The 19263-nt window shown below is 39.2% G+C and overlaps 1 protein-coding gene across 1 annotated transcript in view; it reads right to left on the bottom strand.

The window, feature by feature from the left end:
• The window catches only part of RGS7 (regulator of G protein signaling 7), a 453701-nt gene extending 435686 nt beyond the window's left edge, over positions 1-18015 (bottom strand). Inside the window, exon 1 of the mRNA XM_052654047.1 lies at positions 17938-18015. Within this exon, the coding sequence (XP_052510007.1) occupies positions 17938-18015 (78 nt within the window). The remainder of the gene's footprint in view (positions 1-17937) is intronic.
• Between the last annotated feature and the right edge of the window lie 1248 nt (positions 18016-19263).

The raw sequence follows: 19263 nt of genomic DNA, 5'->3' as shown, positions 1-19263 counted from the left end.
AAAGAAGTAAGCTTTAAAAAAATGGATTTCTTTATACCCCAATTTTAAATTCTCAACAAGGATTACAACCATTTTAAATTCCTTGTACCCAGAACTTCTGATTTTCCCCTCAGTCTTAACAGGAATTGGAATGGCTATAATGCATGATTGAGACTCCATAAGATACACAGGTTAATTAGAATGCTTTCAACATTAGTAAATCACCTAACATGCTGCAAGTGCATTTCCTGGGATATTCATGGTGCATGAAGATTTTAGTCTTACTGCAAAACAACCTCTATCATCTGACCTTTGGAGGGCCACCTCTGCAGACCACTTTCAGTTTCCATATGGTGGGGAAAAAACCAAAACATAAACCTTTGGTGTAATCTATTACAATATCTCCTAATATTTACTTAGCAGACCATGGATCTCCTTTAAAGCTTTACATCTGTACTATAATTTTTTTCAGTCAATTGTGTGTTTATTTTATTTCTATTATGCTATTTATTCTGAAGCAATAGTCTATTTTATAGCATTTAGTTTTGCCTGACCATAAAAAGCAATGCTTCATTAGACAAAATAGAAAATGGTATAAAATATGTAAACAGCATCCAGAGATGACCTTAATAAATATTTCAGAATCTCACAACCTTCCACTCTTGCTATGGAGATCTTTTTGGTTTTTTAATATAAATTTATTTAATTGGAGGTTAATTACTTTACAATATTGTATTGGTTTTGCCATACATCAACATGAATCCACCACAGGTATACACGTGTTCCCCATCCTGAAGCCCCCTCTCCCCTCCCTCCCCGTTCCATCCCTCTGGGTCATCCCAGTGCACCAGCCCCAAGCATCCTGTATCATGCATCGAATCTGGACTGGCGATTCATTTCATATATGATATTATACACGTTTCAATGCCATTCTCCCAAATCATCCCACCCTCTCCCTCTCCCACAGAGTCCAAAAGACTGTTCTATACATCTGTGTCTCTTTTGCTGACTCGCATACAGGGTTATTGTTACCATCTTTCTAAATTCCATATATATGCATTAGTATACTGTATTGGTGTTTTTCTTTCTGACTTACTTCACTCTGTAAAATCGGCTCCAGTTTCATCCACCTCATTAGAACTGATTCAAATGTATTCTTTTTAATGGCTAAGTAATAGTCCATTGTGTATATGCACCACAGCTTTCTTATCCATTCATCTGCTGATGGACATCTAGGTTGCTTCCATGTCCTGGCTATTATAAACAGTCCTGTGATGAACATTGGGGTACACGTGTCTCTTTCAATTCTGGTTTCCTCGATGTGTATGCCCAGCAGTGGGATTGCTGGGTCATAAAGCAGTTATATTTCCAGTTTTTTAAGGCATCTCCACACTGTTCTCCATTAGTGGCTGTACTAGTTTGCATTCCCACCAACAATGTAAAAGGGTTCCCTTTTCTCCACACCCCCTCCAGCATTTATTGCTTCTAGACTTTTGGATCTCAGCCATTCTGACTGGTGTGAAATGGTATCTCATTGTGGTTTTGATTTGCATTTCTCTGATAATGAGTGCTGTTGAGCAAATTTTCATGTGTTTGTTAGCCATCTGTATGTTTTTGGAGAAATGTCTATTTAGTTCTTTGACCCATTTTTTGATTGGGTCATTTATTTTTCTGGAATTGAGCTGCAGGAGTTGCTTCTATATTTTTGAGATTAGTTGTTAGTCAGTTGCTTCACTTGCTATTATTTTCTCCCATTCTGAAGGCTGTCTTTTCACCTTGCTTATAGTTTCCTTTGTTGTGCAAAAGCTTTTAATTTTAATTACATCCCATTTGTTTATTTTTGCTATTATTTCCAGTATTCTGGGAGATGGGTGATAGAGGATCCTGCTGTGATTTATGTCGGAGAGTGTTTTGCCTCTGTTCTCCTCTAGGAGTGTTATAGTTTCTGGTCTTACGTTTAGATCTTTAATCCATTTAGAGTTTATTTTTGTGTATGGTGTTAGAAAGTGTTCTAGTTTCATTCTTTTACAAGTGGTTGACCAGTTTTCCCAGCACCACTTCTTAAACAGATTGTCTTTAATCCATTGTATATTCTTGCCTCCTTTGTCGAAGATAAGCTGTCCATAGGTGCGTGGATTTATCTCTGGGCTTTCTATTTTGTCCCATTGATCTATATTTCTGTCTTTGTGCCAGTACCATACTGTCTTGAAGACTGTGCCTTTGTAGTAGAGCCTGAAGTCAGGCAGGTTGGTTCCTCCAATTCCATTCTTCTTTCTCAAGATTGCTTTGGCTATTTGAGGTTTTTCGCATTTCCATACAAATTGTGACATTATTTGTCCTATCTCTGTGAAAAATACCACTGGTAGCTTGATAGGGATTGCATTGAATCTGTAGATTGCTTTGGGTAGTATACCCATTTTCACTATATTGATTTTTCCCATCCATGAACATGGTATATTTCTCCACCTATTAGTGTCCTCTTTGATTTCTTTCACCAGTGTTTTATAGTTTTCTATACATAGGTCTTTAGTTTCTTTAGGTAGGTATATTCCTAAGTATTTTATTCTTTGCATTGCAATGGTGAATGGAATTGTTTCCTTAATTTCTTTTTCTACTTTCTCATTATTAGTGTATAGGAATGCAAGGGATTTCTGTGTGTTGATTTTATATCCTGCAACCTTACTATATTTATTGATTAGCTCTAGTAAATTTCTGGGGGAGTCTTTAGGGTTTTCTATGTAAAGGATCATGTCATCTGCAAACAGTGAGAGTTTTACTTCTTCTTTTCCAATTTGGATTCCTTTTATTTCTTTTTCTGCTCTGATTGCTGTGGCCAAAACTTCCAGAACTATGTTGAATAGTAGCGGTGAAAGTGGGCACCCTTGTCTTGTTCCTGACTTTAGGGGAAATGCTTTCAATTTTTCCCCATTGAGGATAATGTTTGCTGTGGGTTTGTCATACATAGCTTTTATTATGTTGAGGTATGTTCCTTCTATTCCTGCTTTCTGGAGAATTTTTATCATAAAAGGATGTTGAATTTTGTCAAAGGCTTTCTCTGCATCTATTGAGATAATCATATGGCTTTTATTTTTCAATTTGTTAATGTGGTGAATTACATTGATTGATTTGCAGATACTGAAGAATCCTTGCATCCCTGGGATAAAGCCCACTTGGTCATGGTGTATGATCTTTTTAATGTGTTGTTGGATTGTGATTGCTAGAATTTTGTTAAGGATTTTTGCATCTATGTTCACCAGTGATATTGGCCTGTAGTTTTCTTTTTTTGTGGCATCTTTGTCAGGTTTTGGTATTAAGGTGATGGCGTCTCATAGAATGAGTTTGGAAGTTTACCTTCCTCTGCAATTTTCTGGAAGAGTTTGAGTAGGATAGATGTTAGCTCTTCTCGAAATATTTGGTAGAATTCAACTGTGAAGCCATCTGGTCCTGGGCTTTTGTTTGCTGGAAGATTTCTGATTACAGTTTCAATTTCCGTGCTTGTGATGGGTCTGTTAAGATTTTCTATTTCTTCCTGGTTCAGTTTTGGAAAGTTGTACTTTTCTAAGAATTTGTCCATTTCTTCCATGTTGTCCATTTTATTGGCATACAACTGCTGATAGTAGTCTCTTATGATCCTTTGTATTTCTGTGTTGTCTGTTGTGATCTCTCATTTTCATTTCTATTTTTATTGATTTGATTTTTCTCCCTTTGATTCTTGATGAGTCTGGCTAATGGTTTGTCAATTTTATTTATCCTTTCAAAGAACCAGCTTTTGGCTTTGTTGATTTTTGCTATGGTCTCTTTTGTTTCTTTTGCATTTATTTCTGCCCAAATTTTTAAGATTTCTTGCCTTTTACTAACCCTGGGGTTATCCATTTCTTCCTTTTCTAGTTGCTTTAGGTGTAGAGTTGTTATTTATCTGACTTTTTTCTTGTTTCTTGAGGTATGCCTGTATTGCTATGAAGTTTCCCATTAGCACTGCTTTTACAGTGTCCCACAGGTTTTCAGTTGTTGTGTTTCCATTTCCATTCATTTCTATGCATATTTTGATTTCTTCTTTGATTTCTTCTGTGATTTGTTGGTTATTCAGCAGTGTGTTGTTCAGCCTCCATATGTTGGAATTTTTAATAGTTTTTCTCTTGTAATTGAGAATTAATCTTACTGCATTGTGGTCAGAAAAGATGCTTGGAATGATTTCATTTTTTTTTAATTTACCAAGGCTAGATTTACGGCCCAGGATGTGATCTATCCTGAAGAAAGTTCCTTGTGTGCTTGAGAAAAGGTGAAATTCATTGTTTTGGGGTGAAATGTCCTATAGATATCAATTAGGTCTAACTGGACTATTGTATCATTTAAAGTTTGTGTTTCCTTGTTAATTTTCTGTTGAGTTGATGTATACATAGGTGTAAGTGTGGTATTAAAGTCTCCCACTATTATTGTTTTATTGTTAATTTCCCATTTCACACTTGTTAGCATTTGTCTTATATATTGCAGTGCTCCTATGTTGGGTGCATATATATTTATAATTGTTATATTTTTTCTGTAGATTGATCCTTTGATCATTATGTAGTGTCCTTCTCTGTCTCTTTTCACAGCCTTTGTTTTAAAGTCTGTTTTATCTGATATGAGTATTGCTACTCCTGCTTTCTTTGGGTCTCTATCTGCATGGGATATCTTTTTCCAGCCCCTCACTTTCAGTCTGTATGTGTCCCCTGTTTTGCAGTCGGTCTCTTGTAGACAACATATATAGGGGTCTTGTTTTTGTATCCATTCAGCCAATCTTTGTTTTTGGTTGGGACATTCAACCCGTTTATGTTTCAGGTAATTATTGATAAGTATGATCCCGTTGCCATTTACTTTACTGCTTGGGGTTCCAGTTTATACACCCTTTTTGTGTTTCCTGTCTAGAGAAGATCCTTTAGCATTTGTTGGAGAGCTAGGTTGGTGGTGCTGAATTCTCTCAGCTTTTGCTTGTCTGTAAAGCTTTTGATTTCTCCTTCATATTTGAATGAGATCCTTGCTGGGTACAGTAATCTGGGCGGTAGGTTATTTTCTTTCATCCCTTTAAGTATGCCTTGCCATTCCCTCCTGGCCTGAAGAGTTTCTATTGAAAGATCAGCTGTTATCCTTATGGGAATCCCCTTGTGTTTTATTTGCTGTTTTTCCCTTGCTGCTTTTAATATTTGTTCTTTGTGTTTGATCTTTGTTAATTTGATTAATATGTGTCTTGGGGTGTTTCAACTTGGGTTTATTCTGTTTGGGACTCTCTGGGTTTCTTGGACTTGGGTGATTATTTCCTTCCCCATGTTAGGGAAGTTTTCAACTATTATCTCCTCAAGTATTTTCTCATGGTCTTCTTCTGGGACTCCTATGATTCAAATGTTGGGGCATTTAACACTGTCCTGAAGGTCTCTGAGATTGTCCTCATTTCTTTTTATTCATTTTTCTTTTTGCCTCTCTGATTCATTTATTTCTACCATTGTATCTTCTACTTCACTAATCCTATCTTCTGACTCTGTCATTCTATTTGTTGCCTCCAGAGTGTTTTTGATCTCATTTATTGCATTATTCATTATATACTTACTCTTTTTTATTTTTTCTAGGTCCTTGTTAAACCTTTCTTGCATCTTCTCAATCCTTGTCTCCAGGCTATTTATCTGTGATTCCATCTTGATTTCAAGATTTTGGATCATTTTCACTATCATTATTCAGAATTCTTTATCAGCTAGATCCCTATCTCTTACTCTTTTGTTTGGTTTGGTCGGCATTTATCCTGTTCCTTTACCTGCTGGGTATTCCTCTGTCTCTTCATCTTGTTTATATTGCTGAGTTTGGGGTGGCCTTTCTGTATTCTGGCAGTTTGTAGAGTTCTCTTTATTGTGGAGTTTCCTTGCTGTGGGTGGGGTTGTACAGGTAGCTTGTCAAGGTTTCTTGGTTAGGGAAGCTTGTGTCAGTGTTCTGGTGGGTGGAGCTGGATTTCTTCTCACTGCAGGGCAATGAAGTGTCCAGTAATGAGTTATGAGATGTCAATGGTTTTGGAGTAACTTTGGGCAGCCTGTGTATTAGAGCTCAGGGCTGTGTTCCTGTGTTGCTGGAGAATTTGTGTGGTATGTCTTGCTCTGGAATTTGTTGGCCTTTGGGTGGTTCTTGGTTTCAGTGTAGGTATGGAGGCATTTGATGAGCTCCTGTCAATTAATGTTCCCTGGATTCAGGAGTTCTCTGGTATTCTCATGATTTGGACTTAAGCCTCCTGCTTCTGGTTCTCAGTCTTATTTTTACAGTAGTCTCAAGATTTCTCCTTCTACACAGCACCATTGATAAAAAAACTAGGTTAAAGATGAAAAGTTTCTCCACAGTGAGGGACCCAGAGAGGTTCACAAAGTTACATGGAGAAGAGAAGAGGGAGGAGGGAGTTAGAGGTGACCTGAATGAGATGAGGTGGAATCAATAGAGGAGAGAGCAAGCTAGCCAGCAATCACTTCCTTATGTGCACTCCACAACTGGACCTCTCAGAGATGTTCATGGAGTCATACAGAGAAGAGAAGAGGGAGGAAGGAGACAGAGGTGGCCAGGAGGATAAAAGGGGGAAATCAAAAGGAGAGAGACAGATCCAGCCAGTAATAGGTTCCCTAAGTGTTCTCCACCATCTGGAACACACAGAGATTCACAGAGTTGGGTAGAGAAGAGAGGGGGTAGGGAGGAGACAGAGGTGACCTGGTGGAGAAAAAGGAGAGTCCAAGGAGGGATAGATCAGTCAAGCCAGTAATCTTGCTCCCAAGTATAAATGGGTACTGAAGATTGGGTTCTTAAAGGTACAAAATTTATAACAAATACCAAAAAGCAAAGATTAAAAATCTAGAGTTGGAATTTCAAAAATACAATATTAAAGAAAAGAAAGAAAGAAAAAAAAGTCACAAAAATTATAAAATATATATACATATGAAGTTTGCTTTAAAAAATAGGGTCTTTTTTTGCAAAGTAATAGTAGGTTATACAAGTGAAAATTAAAGGACTAATAGAGGACTTAAAATTTTTTAAAAATTTTTTTAAATGATCATAAAAATAGTAAAAATATATCTAGGACTTTATCTGGTGGTGTTTTGGGTATTGTGGGGTCAGTTCATTTTCAGATAGTTCCTTGGTTCAGCTTATATTTCTCAAGATCTATAGGCCCCTTCCTATGTTGTCAGCACTAACGACAGGGTTTTAATCTATTGCACTTGTCCCTTCCAAGATGGTTCCCTCTGTTTTAGCTTCTTCTGTTTCCTGGTCTCTTCAGAGTCTGATTTCCGCCCTGACACAAAGGGAGCGGTGGTGGACATTTTTTTTAGGCTCACTTGTTCAGTCGTGCTGTGGGGAGGGAGGGACGCTGCAAACAAATAACACTGGCGTGTGCTTGCAGTGCCTCAGCCAAACTGGGTCTGCCCCCACTCACAGCACGTGTGCCCTCCCTGCCCGCACTGCTCAGGCTCTAGGTTGCTCTGCTGGGGACCATCTGAGGCCGGCCCTGGGCTGCATGCACCTCCCAGGTCTAAGCCGCTCAGGTTCAGGGACTCGGGTAGTCCTCAGAGGCATAGATTCAGTTGGGCCTGTGTTTTGCACACTTCCCAGGTCCAAGCAGCTCAGGTGATGAGGTGTTTGGCAAGTGTGGTCATTGCGACTTATCACCTCCCCCATCCCTGCCACTCAGTTTTCTGGGTGTACAACCAGCGCACCTTCTCAGGCAGATGTTGACTGTCCAGAACCCCGAGAAGTCCTAGTTAGCAAAGAAGCCTGCTTGCAGTTTGGTAGATAATGCCTCTCTGGGGCTGTGATTGCCCCCTTCTGGCTCTGGCTGCCTGTCACCAAGGGGGATGGTCTGCAGCCGGCTAGTTCTGTTCAGTACTTTGTTCTGTGCGTGGGTCTGGCAGTGTCTTAGGGCTTTCGGGTGGTAGCTATCCCACAGTCTGGTTTTGCTAGCCCAAGTTAGTTCACTCAGATTGCCCTTGGGGCATTCAGGCCAGGTCCTTACTGTAAGCACTGCAGCCGGCGCCTCCCTGCCCAGCCCCCGCTTGCTAGTGGCGGGTGCAGGCGTCTGCACTGCTTCTCCACTGGGGGAGTTACCACTGGGCTCGTAACCTGTGGGTGTTAATTATTTATTTATTTTTCCTCCCTGTTATGTTGCCCTCTGTGCTTCCAAGGCTCGCCACAGACTCAGCAGTGAGAGTGTTTCCTGGTGTTTGGAAACTTTCCTCTTTTTAAGACTCCCTTCCCAGGATGGAGCTCCGTCCCTACCTCTTTTGTCTCTTTTTTTGTCTTTTATATTTTTTCCTACCTCCTTTCGAAGACAATGGGCTGCTTCTCTGGGTGCCTAATGTCCTCTGCCGGCATTCAGAAGTTGTTTTGTGGAATTTACTCAGCGTTTAAATGTTCTTTTGATGAATTTGTGGGGGAGAAAGTGGTCTCCCCGTCCTATTCCTCCGCCATCTTAGCTGTACTATAATTTTTAGAACTGTTTGTTGAACAATTTTTTTGTTGCAACGTTGTTGCAAGCACTGCATGCCAAGTCTCAAGCTAAGTACAGCCTTATCTTTTCTCTTTGATACTGCTTTTTCTATGGGCTTTATTCCATAATCACTGTGCTATCAAATATAATAGCCACCAGCCACAGGGGACTATTTAAATTTAAATTATAATTAATTAAAATTAAATATAATTTACAATTCAAGTCCTTGGTCACATTAGCCACATTTCAAGTGTTCAACTGCCCTCTGTGGCTAGTGGCTACTATATTAGACAGTACATAGTATATTTCCATCATGATAGAAAGCTCTATTGGACAGTGCTGCCACAGAACATCAAATTCTGGGTTTTCATCAGCCTAGAACTTCCAGTCAGGATTAAATCAAGAACAAAACTACTACCAGAGTAGGTCAGACTAGTTCTCAATCTTATTCCCAGGGCTTCAAATGCTAAACTATAGTTGAAGGGAAAAGGGAATCTAGTCATCTAGTATAGTGGGTGATTAAATATGCTGGAATAATCCATGGATGCCACAGCATAACCAGGACACTTATTTCTTACTGAAACTAAACCGTAAACACAAGACTTATTGCATTTATTTTAAGAGAAAGAGAAATACATATAACACAGAAAAACAAATAAATAAAGATCTGAAGTCATCCTGTGTAACTTAGACCAATCATGTTACTCCTCTGATCTTAAATTTCATAATCTGCAAAATTAAAAAGTAGATAAATTCTTAGTTTCTTTTCACCTCTGAAATTCCAGAGGCAAAGGCTTTATTTAGTTTATGTAATATCTAAAGAACTGTGCAGACTTCAAACATATATTAGATAATAAATCAAAGGGTTTATTAAAATTAGAAGAAGCTAGCTATATAGAATGTAAGTTAGGACACTCACTGTGTCATAAAAATGGTATTACCACAGCATCCTACAGAATCTGCCTTTTTAACTACCAGAAAGACATGACTGGGAGTGGTTAAAATGTTCATATTTTTATCTTTATCAAAAAATATAGCAACATATTGGACCCTACAGCATATATAATGTTTCATTAAATAGTAATAGGGGAAGAATAATTATTAGAATTATAATATATAATGTAACTATGACATACATTGTTATAATTGCATAATTATATTATTATTACAGCATTTATTGAAACATTTATTGAGGTTGTTTAACAGGCGAACTCATTTTATCATCAAACAGCTCTATGAAGGAAACTTTTTTTATTTTTTATCATTTTACATTTTACATGTAAGAAAACTGAAATGAAGGGAGTTAGGTTTCTAACCCACCCACTCCAGTGTTCTTGCCTGGAGAATCCCAGGGACGGGGGAACCTGGTGGGCTGCCATCTATGGGGTCGCACAGAGTCGGACATAACTGAAGCAACTTAGCAGCAGCAGCAGGTTGCTAACCCACAGCTGCATAGCTAAACAATGGCAGAGTCATGATTTAAAACCAAAACCACTCAGCTGAAGTGCACATGCTTCTACTTTAGCACATTGACTCCTAAAGAGAATTTTACGTGCTAATCATTAGAAAAGACCTCCCCATGGCGGATTCATGTTGATGTATGGCAAAACCAATGCAATATTGTAAAAGTAATTAGCCTCCAATTAAAATAAATAAATTTAAATTTTAAAAATAAATAAATAAATTCAACTAAAAAAAAAGAAGAAGAAGAAAGAACCTAAAATAAGAAGGCTCCTAGACTACTGTTAAGAACCCAGCTAATATCAAAAAGCTACCATTTTCCTATATATTTTTCCAGAAGACAGAACAACAACTTATTTCCCTGGATAGGCCCCTCAGCCAAAATTCTTTCTAGCCTAGGCCAAGTGCCAATTTTAATGGAATTGGAATCAAGTTCATGATTGTCTATTAGAGTTCCAATGTCCTGAGACCTTTGTTAATTGAATTAGACACAAGACAAAGGGAATTAAAAGGAGGGTAAGTTAAATTTTCATATTGCCTTGGGCAAATGTCAGAGAATTGGGTCTTTTTTTCCCTGAGGAACTGCGTACCCACTTTAACATTTACAATTATTTTATAATTAGATTGATATTTTGTAAGATAGAAACCTCCGTAACACTGACATTCAAATGCCTCCTTTGCACAGGGAGAAAGGGAGAGCAAGGGCCAATTACTTGTGCTGCAATATCGTTTTCAAGGAGACCTAACATTTATTAAGTCATAAATATCCAAATCCAAAATAATTTCATATTCTCTGCAGTGATCCCATTCCATCAACCATTCTACCTAAATATACCCTCCTTCCATCACTCAACAAAGCCACAAAGGCTATTATAAGGCATTAAAAACCTCTACATAGTTTCTCCTTTCTGCATCTGCACTTTCCTCTGATCAATTAAGATTTCGGTTAGGCTGGAGGTGAGAAAGGAAGTAAAATTCAAGCCACAAATCCTTACCTTAATCCCACAAATAGCACTGACAAGCAACAATCAGTGAGGCAAAAAGCTCAATGGAAGGCTCCCTTGCTCCAAGCTCATGTTAATTATTATCCAAAATTCATCATTAAATTATTACTCATAAAACATCTCTGTCTACTTCTCAGAAGTATCACAGATGATGGTCCTATTCTATCTCAGGGCGCATTAGTATCACTGAGGGAAAAAACAGGTCTGCATCTGATTCTAACAGATTAAACTCATATCTACAGTAGACACATCCCTTAGTCTAGGAAGGAGCTTTCAAGTCATATATACAGAAGACACTTCATTCTGGAATTTTCTAGAAATGGAATAGATGCCTGCCTTCCATCTGAGCCCCTAGTTTAGAAATCTGAGGACCTAAATGCCTTTTGTGATTATCCATTTGCAAACATTCCTTTGTTTTCTAACAAACCTTTCTCATTTTATCACCTATAAATATTCTACACTAACATGCAGCAGCACCCTATACACAGACAGATCAAGATATTCAAAGTGCAAAAATGTCAAAGCTATTTTTCATAAAGGAGCTTGAGGAGGGAGAAATGTGACAACTTCAAGGTTGACCAGACTGGACAATCCTGAAAAGACAAATTCACTGAGTTAATGCTGAAAATGTCAGCTAACTCACCACTAAGAAACTAGTGATGTCTGTGACTCACTCTCTTCCAAAGAGGAAAACAAGTCACTCCCCTCTCTTGCAGACATATCTGTTTTCACAGAACAGACTGTCTACACAAAGAGCTTCCCAAGGCAATGTCTACGTCAAAGCAATCAGCAGAGGTGATCTTCTGACTGGGCTGAGAGCTCCCCTACACCTTTTATGTAAGAAAGGCCAATTGTCCCATCTTAATCTTTAAAAATAGAGCCACCTTAGTCCTACAATAAAGCATCACTACAAACAAAGTTAGTGGAGGTGATGGAATTTCAGCTGAGCTATTTCAAATCCTACAAGATGATGCTGTGAAAGTGCTGCAGCAATATGCCAGCAAATTTGGAAAACTCAGCAGTGGACACAGGACTGGAAAAGGTCAGTTTTTGTTCCAATCCCAAAGAATGGCAATGCCAAAGAATGTTCAAACTACTGCACAATTGCACTCATCTCACATGCTAGCAAAGTAATGCTCAAAATTCTCCAAGCTAGGCTTCAACAGTATGTGAACAGATAACGTCCAGATGTTCAAGCTGGAATTAGGAAAGGCAGAAGAACCAGAGATCAAATTGCTAATCTCCGTTGGATCACAGAAAAAGCAACAGAATTCCAGAAAAACATCTACTTCTGCTTCATTGACTATGCTAACGCCTTTGACTGTGTGCATCACAAAAAACTGTGGAAAATTCTTAAAAGAGATGGGAATACCAGGCTACCTTACCTGCCTCCTGAGAAACCTGTATGTAGGTCAAGAAGCAACAGTTAGAACCGGCCACAGACCCGGCCACAGACCAAGAGACTGGTTCAAAATTGGGAAAGGTGTACATCAAGGCTGTATATCGTCACCCTGCTTATTTAACCTATATGAAGAGTACATCATGAGAAATGCTGGGCTGGATAAAGCACAAACTGGAATCAAGATTGCAGGGAGAAATATCAGTATAACCTCAGATATGCAGATGACACCACCCTTATGGAAGAAAACGAAGAGGAACTAAAGAGCCTCTTGATGAAAGTGAAAGAAGAGAGTGAAAAAGCTGGCTTAAAACTCAGTATTCAAAAAACAAAGATCATGGCATCTAGTCCCATTACTTCATGGCAAATAGATGGGGAAACAGTGGCAGACTTTATTTTCTTGGACTCCAAAATCACTGCAGATGGTGACTACAGCCATGAAATTATGAAACGCTTGCTTTTTGGTAGAAAAATTATAGCCAACCTAGACAGCATATTAAAAAACAGAGACACTGCCAACAAAGGTCCATCTAACCAAAGCTATGGTTTTTCCAATAGTCACGTATGGATGTGAGAGTTGGATTATAAAGAAAGCTGAGCACCAAAGAATTGATGCTTTTGAACTGTGGTGTTGGAGAAGACTGTTGAGAGTCCATTGGACTGCAAGGAGATCAAATGAGGCAATCCTAAAGGAAATCAGTCCTGAATATTCATTGGAGGGACTGATGCTGAAGCTGAAGCTGAAGCTGCAGTATTTTGGCCACGTGATGCTAAGAACTGACTCATTGGAAAAGACCCTGATTCTGGGAAAGATTGAAGGCAGGAGAAGGGGACGACAGAGGATGAGATTGTTGGATGGCATCACCAACTCAACGGACATGAGTTTGAGCAAGCCCTGGGTGACAGACAGGGAAGCCTAGCGTGCTGCAGTCCATGAGGTCACATAGACTCAGACACGACTGAGCGACTGAACTGAACTGAGTCCTTCAAGACTAAACCTTTGCCACAACCACAATACGATACCAAGTTTAAAAGCACTCATCTGAGTGTCTGTGCCTAAGAGGTAGTCAAAACAAGGCTAGTACCTGATCTCACCTCCAAAACATAACTTTTTGTTTCACAATTAAAATGAGCAGCATTTAACGGAAAATTATATCTTCACCCTTAGGTCTTCTTTGAAAAGAAAAATAAAAAGGAAGAAACAAATGGAAAGAGAGTGACTAGATGGACAACAAAGAGAGAGGAAGGGAAGAGAGAAGGGGTGAGGAAAAAGGTCAGGGTGCTTGTGGAGGGGAGAGGCATAGTGAACTTTATATGTTTGCTATTTCCAAAAGATGTGTTCATTCCACTAAAACAGTGAATGAGGAAAATATTTTCCTTTTCTTTTCTGACAGCTGGAGCATAAATGGTTGTTGCAATAATACCAGAAATTATTGGTCATTCTGAACATTTTTGCTAGTATGAAGCCAGCATGCCAGCCAGTTTGAAATACTGGCCCACAAGGTGCCCTAGATATTTTGTTTTTCAAATGCAGGAATGTCAGCTTCTGGACGAAAAGTGATGTATGCTGTCTAGTGGGCAGCATGCTGGCCAGATACCAAATTTAGAATGTGTCTCCCTATAATCTTGGGTTCTAGCTCAGCAGTCCTTCACAGCCAGTACCACCCCCAGGAATGAGAAGACCAAGAAAGAGAGCAGTGTTTGACATGTGAGTTGTCACCTCTACATACATTTCAAGAAGCTAGTCTGAATCCAGGGTGAGTTACAGCTAGGTGGGTCTCTTCTTCAGGAAGCTGATTTATTTCTATTCCATTCTAGTTAAGACCTACCAAAGGGAACTTAGGAAGCCCCTACTAAAAGTGGTTAAGCCTCACATTTTATACATTTTTTAATGTTGTCAGATATATAAAATGACATAACCACTCTAGTTTTATCACTCGCTTGTGGAAAAAGCAACATTATAAATTGAAAAATTGGTAAGGATAATATTTTGTCCATATGATTTTTTAAAATGTACCTCTGCTATCAAACGAAGCCTACAGAGAGTCCTCACATTAAGTCAAAAAGGTACCAGCAAATATCCGAGACTGATTTGCAGGTACCAACCCCGATCGTGAAGCAGTGTTGAGACAAGCTGGGACTGGACCTGGGACCCTTTGCTGCAGTGCTTGCACCTGGATGAACATCTCCTCATCTGCTCATCTCAAGCAACAGAATATAAAGAAACTGTAAGACACTAAAAATAACTGCGTACATATGCAGTTGGCAAATTATGAACACGATACAAAAAGACCAAAAACCCAGCTGCCACTTCTGAGGCATCCCGGGTACTGTGCATGATCCCTGCACACAGCCCCACCAAGGAGGCTGGCAGACCACCCAAGGCATCTGTCCAGTCCAAACCACACATTCATCCTTACCCTCCCCCCATTTAATGGGCTACCTTGCTCCACCTCGAGCAGTAAGCAATAAAGCCTTAAAGCCAATAAAATCTTGCCTGAATTTCTCATCTAGAATCTTATCAATTTCTATTGATTAAGGAGCTCAAGAACCCTGGTCAGTAACTGTGTTAGTAACGCCTGTAGCTTTTACAATGGTAGCACTACTCTACCTGGAAGATCATAGTTCTACCCATTGTACATTTTCCCCATAATATCACAAAGGAATTCTCCATGGAAAAAAGATTCCTGGAATTTTCCCATTATTTGCAGGAACCACAATAATCCATATGAGGGCAATCATAGTGGAGGGGCATCAGACCAACACAAGAAATTCACAAACCCCAACTCTTATGTGTATTCCACTTTGACAACCATTCACTGTTTCCTATCCCACACGAGAACATTCCTAAACCTCATGCATAACTTACCAAGAGAACACGGAATTAGTGCATGCGTATCTTTAGTAGGTATAAGCCATCTGAATCCTGGGTGGCTTGCAGGGAGGGGAAATAGTGAGAACACCATGAACATTTCTAGTTCAGAGCCCACTTTAAAAGCTATGTTTCCACAATTAACCAGAAGTGGAAAATTGGCATAAATCAATAAAACAGCAATTTCTCCAAGCATTCTCCTCACTGATACTGAGCAAGGCACTGTGAGGTTGAAATTCTTTCCTTACCTTTGATTTAGAATTTGCAACATGTCACTTATTCTTTTATGCAAGTCCACCAGTTGAAATATTCTAATACATTAAGTTAACCTACAACCCTCCTCCAACTACTTTGCTGTTCTTCACATTAAAATTTTGTCTCTATGGAAAAGATATTAAATGTCAAAGCCCACATAAGATACAAAAAAACAGAAGTTAAATGGTCACATGATGTCATGATGTATATCTGCCTACAGAGACAGACCATGAGACTTGGTAACCAACAAATGATAATCAAGAACATTGTGTTTCTTTATATAAATTATCTGGTATTTATGTATTAATATTATTATTTGTCTCACAAACAAAAACAAAAAAATATATACATTCAGAGAATAAAAGGATAGACAAGCAACCCACAATTAAGCATTATGAGTAAAATTTACTGGAGTTACATTTTTCTAATAAGGATTTCTCAGGGAAATCTTTTCTAGAAATTAATTATATGTGTCACTACCCTAAACAAAGGAGGGCAAAAGAAGTAGCACAAGGAGTTCCAAGCTTACACAACAGAACAGAAAGGCTTAAAAGAATGAAAAAGAATTACATTCTCTCCCCAGGCTATGAAGTCATCATAGCCTGTTCATTGTTAAGTAACCATAATGACAATTTGATACTAAACAACTTAGTGTTTCAAAGTTAGCAGTATGAACCTTAGGTACACTAAACAATCCAATAACTATCTATAAAACTCCCAGCCTCAGTTTTCACTTATTCTCATGATAACTGACTAAATGAGACACACAGATTGATGTCATATTGTTTATTTCTAATCAAGATTAACTGTTAGGTGTCCAATCCATTTAGCCTCGGATCATTTATAGGGAAATGGAGAATACAGTGTTTGACCTAACAGAAATAGCTAACTTAGGAATTTTACAAAAGTCCAACTCTCAACACTGCACAAACCTACAAGATAGAATTTACAATTCTCATATCTTTCATATTATGATATTCGAAGTCATACAAAAAAATAAGGAATATTACAACTTCTTTAGAAACATGTAACTTGCCCCAAAATAGGTCTTCTTCTAACTGAATTTATATAGAATGGGCAAATATCCAATAATTTCAATCAGGATAGGAATAGAATAGTAATAATTAAGCTCAAAGGGATTATTTCCTTGATTTATCCAGTCGGGATGCTTTAAGACTAAAATAGGCAATTTTTTTCCCTGTGAAGAAAAAGTTTTACTGTCCTGTCACACACACACAGACACCCCTCCATTCACAGGTACACAACATACTATAGTTTACAAGGTTAGCATCGTCAGGATATCCATGCATATTCACACAGAAACAATAACAAGATTTCTGCAAACACGTATCATCAGCACCTGTTAATGACACTGGGCCACACTGAAGGAAAGTCTGAATTTAGTACAGGTCAAGGTGGAAAGCATTTCATCTTTCTCCATAACCAGTTCTGATCCGCTAGTAAACTCATCCTAGACTCTTCAATGGGGTCACACTAATTAAAGTCATTAACAGTTTTCTTGGTTTCCAGGCCCAACTTCCTTTTTACCACTGCTAGTGTTAACTAAAGAAATCCTACCCCAATAAGCACTACATTTAATATGCTAAAGAAAAATAATCCCCCAGAAAATGCAGTAATTTCTGTACCAGAATTTAAATGAAGAATGCTGCTCCCTTAATTTTAGTCAGATTATTGATTCTAAGCAGAAAGAATTTACCTAAGCAACCACTCTGAAGCACATACAATATTCAAATACACCTTTATTATGGGGGCTCAATATCTAAAAGTTTGGTATTGACAGCATCGTTATAAAATGCATAAAGCTGTCAGATCAGTTTGGAGGAAAAAAAAGCTTCTAAAATATAAAGATTTATTTAATGGGCATATGGCACTAGAACATAAATACCCATAAGTAAAATTATAAAAATAACACAAAGTAAAAAATACCTTAAGCTAAGATTTAAAAAAAGAAACTGGAATTATTTAGTTAGAAGCAAAATTATTAAACCAACCATGCATACATAGCCACATTCACTCTTGCCCCAGGAATGCAATGTAGTCTTCATTCATTTCTAAAATGTTATACATCTGTATGATCATTACAACCCAAATGCTTAGGAAGAGTATTAGAAAAAAAGCTTTTAAAAACTATTACAGATGCTATAAAATCCTGTATGTGACAAATAAAATATGTGGGATGTCCAAATTTGCTGCTGCTGCTGCTGCTGCTGACTGCAGCTTCATCCATGTAGGATCCACTGGGAAAGTGTGAGAACAGAGTATCAGTAGCCTCATGTACTTCACTATGTCTCTACACATATGCATTACTTGAGAATGTCAGCTCATCCTCAAGTACAATGTGCAGTCATCTGGGATTTGGAGAATCCCTACGGTCACAAAATAGATACTCTGATCTGAGGGGGAAAAGAAAAATTCAAAGAAGCCAGAAGTTTCCCTTTTTCCAGGAAAGTGAAGAAATCCTTACCTTTCTGTACACCAGCATGTTGGGTGATTCATCTGCCACCCCATTGCTGGTCTGTCCATAATTATTCCCCTGGGCCATGTCACCACACACCCGTGGTCCACTTTCAGATACAGGAATTATCAGTCTACCCTGCAAGAGACAGAGACTTCAGTGAGTTCTTAATGGTAGTACTTAAGAAGGTTGACTCTTATTTTTCCAAACTTTAAACTTTTTACTTTGTATGGGAGTACAGCGGATTAACCATGTTGTGGCAGTTACAGGTGAACAGTGAAGCTATTCAGTCATATATATCCATTCTCCCCCAAGTACCCCCTCCCATCCAGGCAGGCACATAAGATTGAGCAGAGTTCCATGTGCTGTTCAATAGTCCATTTTGGTTATCTATTTTAAATACAGCAGCGTGTACATGACTATTCCAAACTCCCTAACTATCCAAGAAGGTTGACTCTTGATTCATCTCCCCCATCCAACATTGGAGCATGCTTATATGCTGGGGCTGGCTTGTAGAAAGTAGCACAGAAACAGATTCAAAAAAAAAACTTACACCTACAGTACTCCCAGGAAATTGTAAGAAATGACAATCTTTTAGTTAAAATTGTCATTTGACTAGGGTTTTAATTGACTTGATTTTCTGGATATTCATTTTTTAAAGTGTTTGAGGCTCACTGGAGAGGAAAAAAAAAAAAACCGGTTACCATTTCCATCCTACAGAGTTCTGTTCTCTCCCAATACTTGCATCTCCACCGGATGGTGTTCCCCCTCCCTCCCCGAATGGTTAAAAAGGCAACACCCTGTGGCAGCACTTTCTCCCAGGTGTCTGTCTAGTTTCCCCGCATGCTAGCGCATCAGAGGCCCATTCCTGGGCCATTCTCCAGTCATGTGTTTCCTCTTCATTCCCCTAGGTCTCCCGCACAGAGTCAAGGGAGCTTCCTCGACTTTCACCTGCCTGCACTGCCCGGCCACTGCTGCTTCTCCCCTCGGCCCAACTCGGCTTCGGAAGTCACGGCGTAACCCTGCCCAATCCCGGCCAGAAGGCAGAGAAGGTGTCCTGGCAACAAGACCAGGTGGGAGGTCGGCCCTTCAGGCAATTACCTGGGTCACCGTGAGCAGCGCCAACTGCGGAAGGCTCGGAGCGACCAGGCAGAGACAGGGGAAAACAAGCAAGCCCGGCTCGCCCGCGACGGCAGCAAATGGCAGGCGAGCCCGAGCCGCGCACTGGAGCCGGGCCGGCGGCGGTGTCAGCCCCGCGGACCCGGGCGCGGGGCTCTGGGGCACCGCCTCCGACCTCCGCCCCCACCCCAACCCACCCCCATCCCCGTGCCCAGC

The sequence above is a fragment of the Budorcas taxicolor genome, chromosome 16 (assembly GCF_023091745.1).
Source record: "Budorcas taxicolor isolate Tak-1 chromosome 16, Takin1.1, whole genome shotgun sequence".
In the NCBI taxonomy this organism is placed as follows: domain Eukaryota; kingdom Metazoa; phylum Chordata; class Mammalia; order Artiodactyla; family Bovidae; genus Budorcas; species Budorcas taxicolor.
The sequence above is the reverse complement of the archived record's forward strand: the minus strand, read 5'-3'. Positions and strand labels throughout refer to the sequence as shown.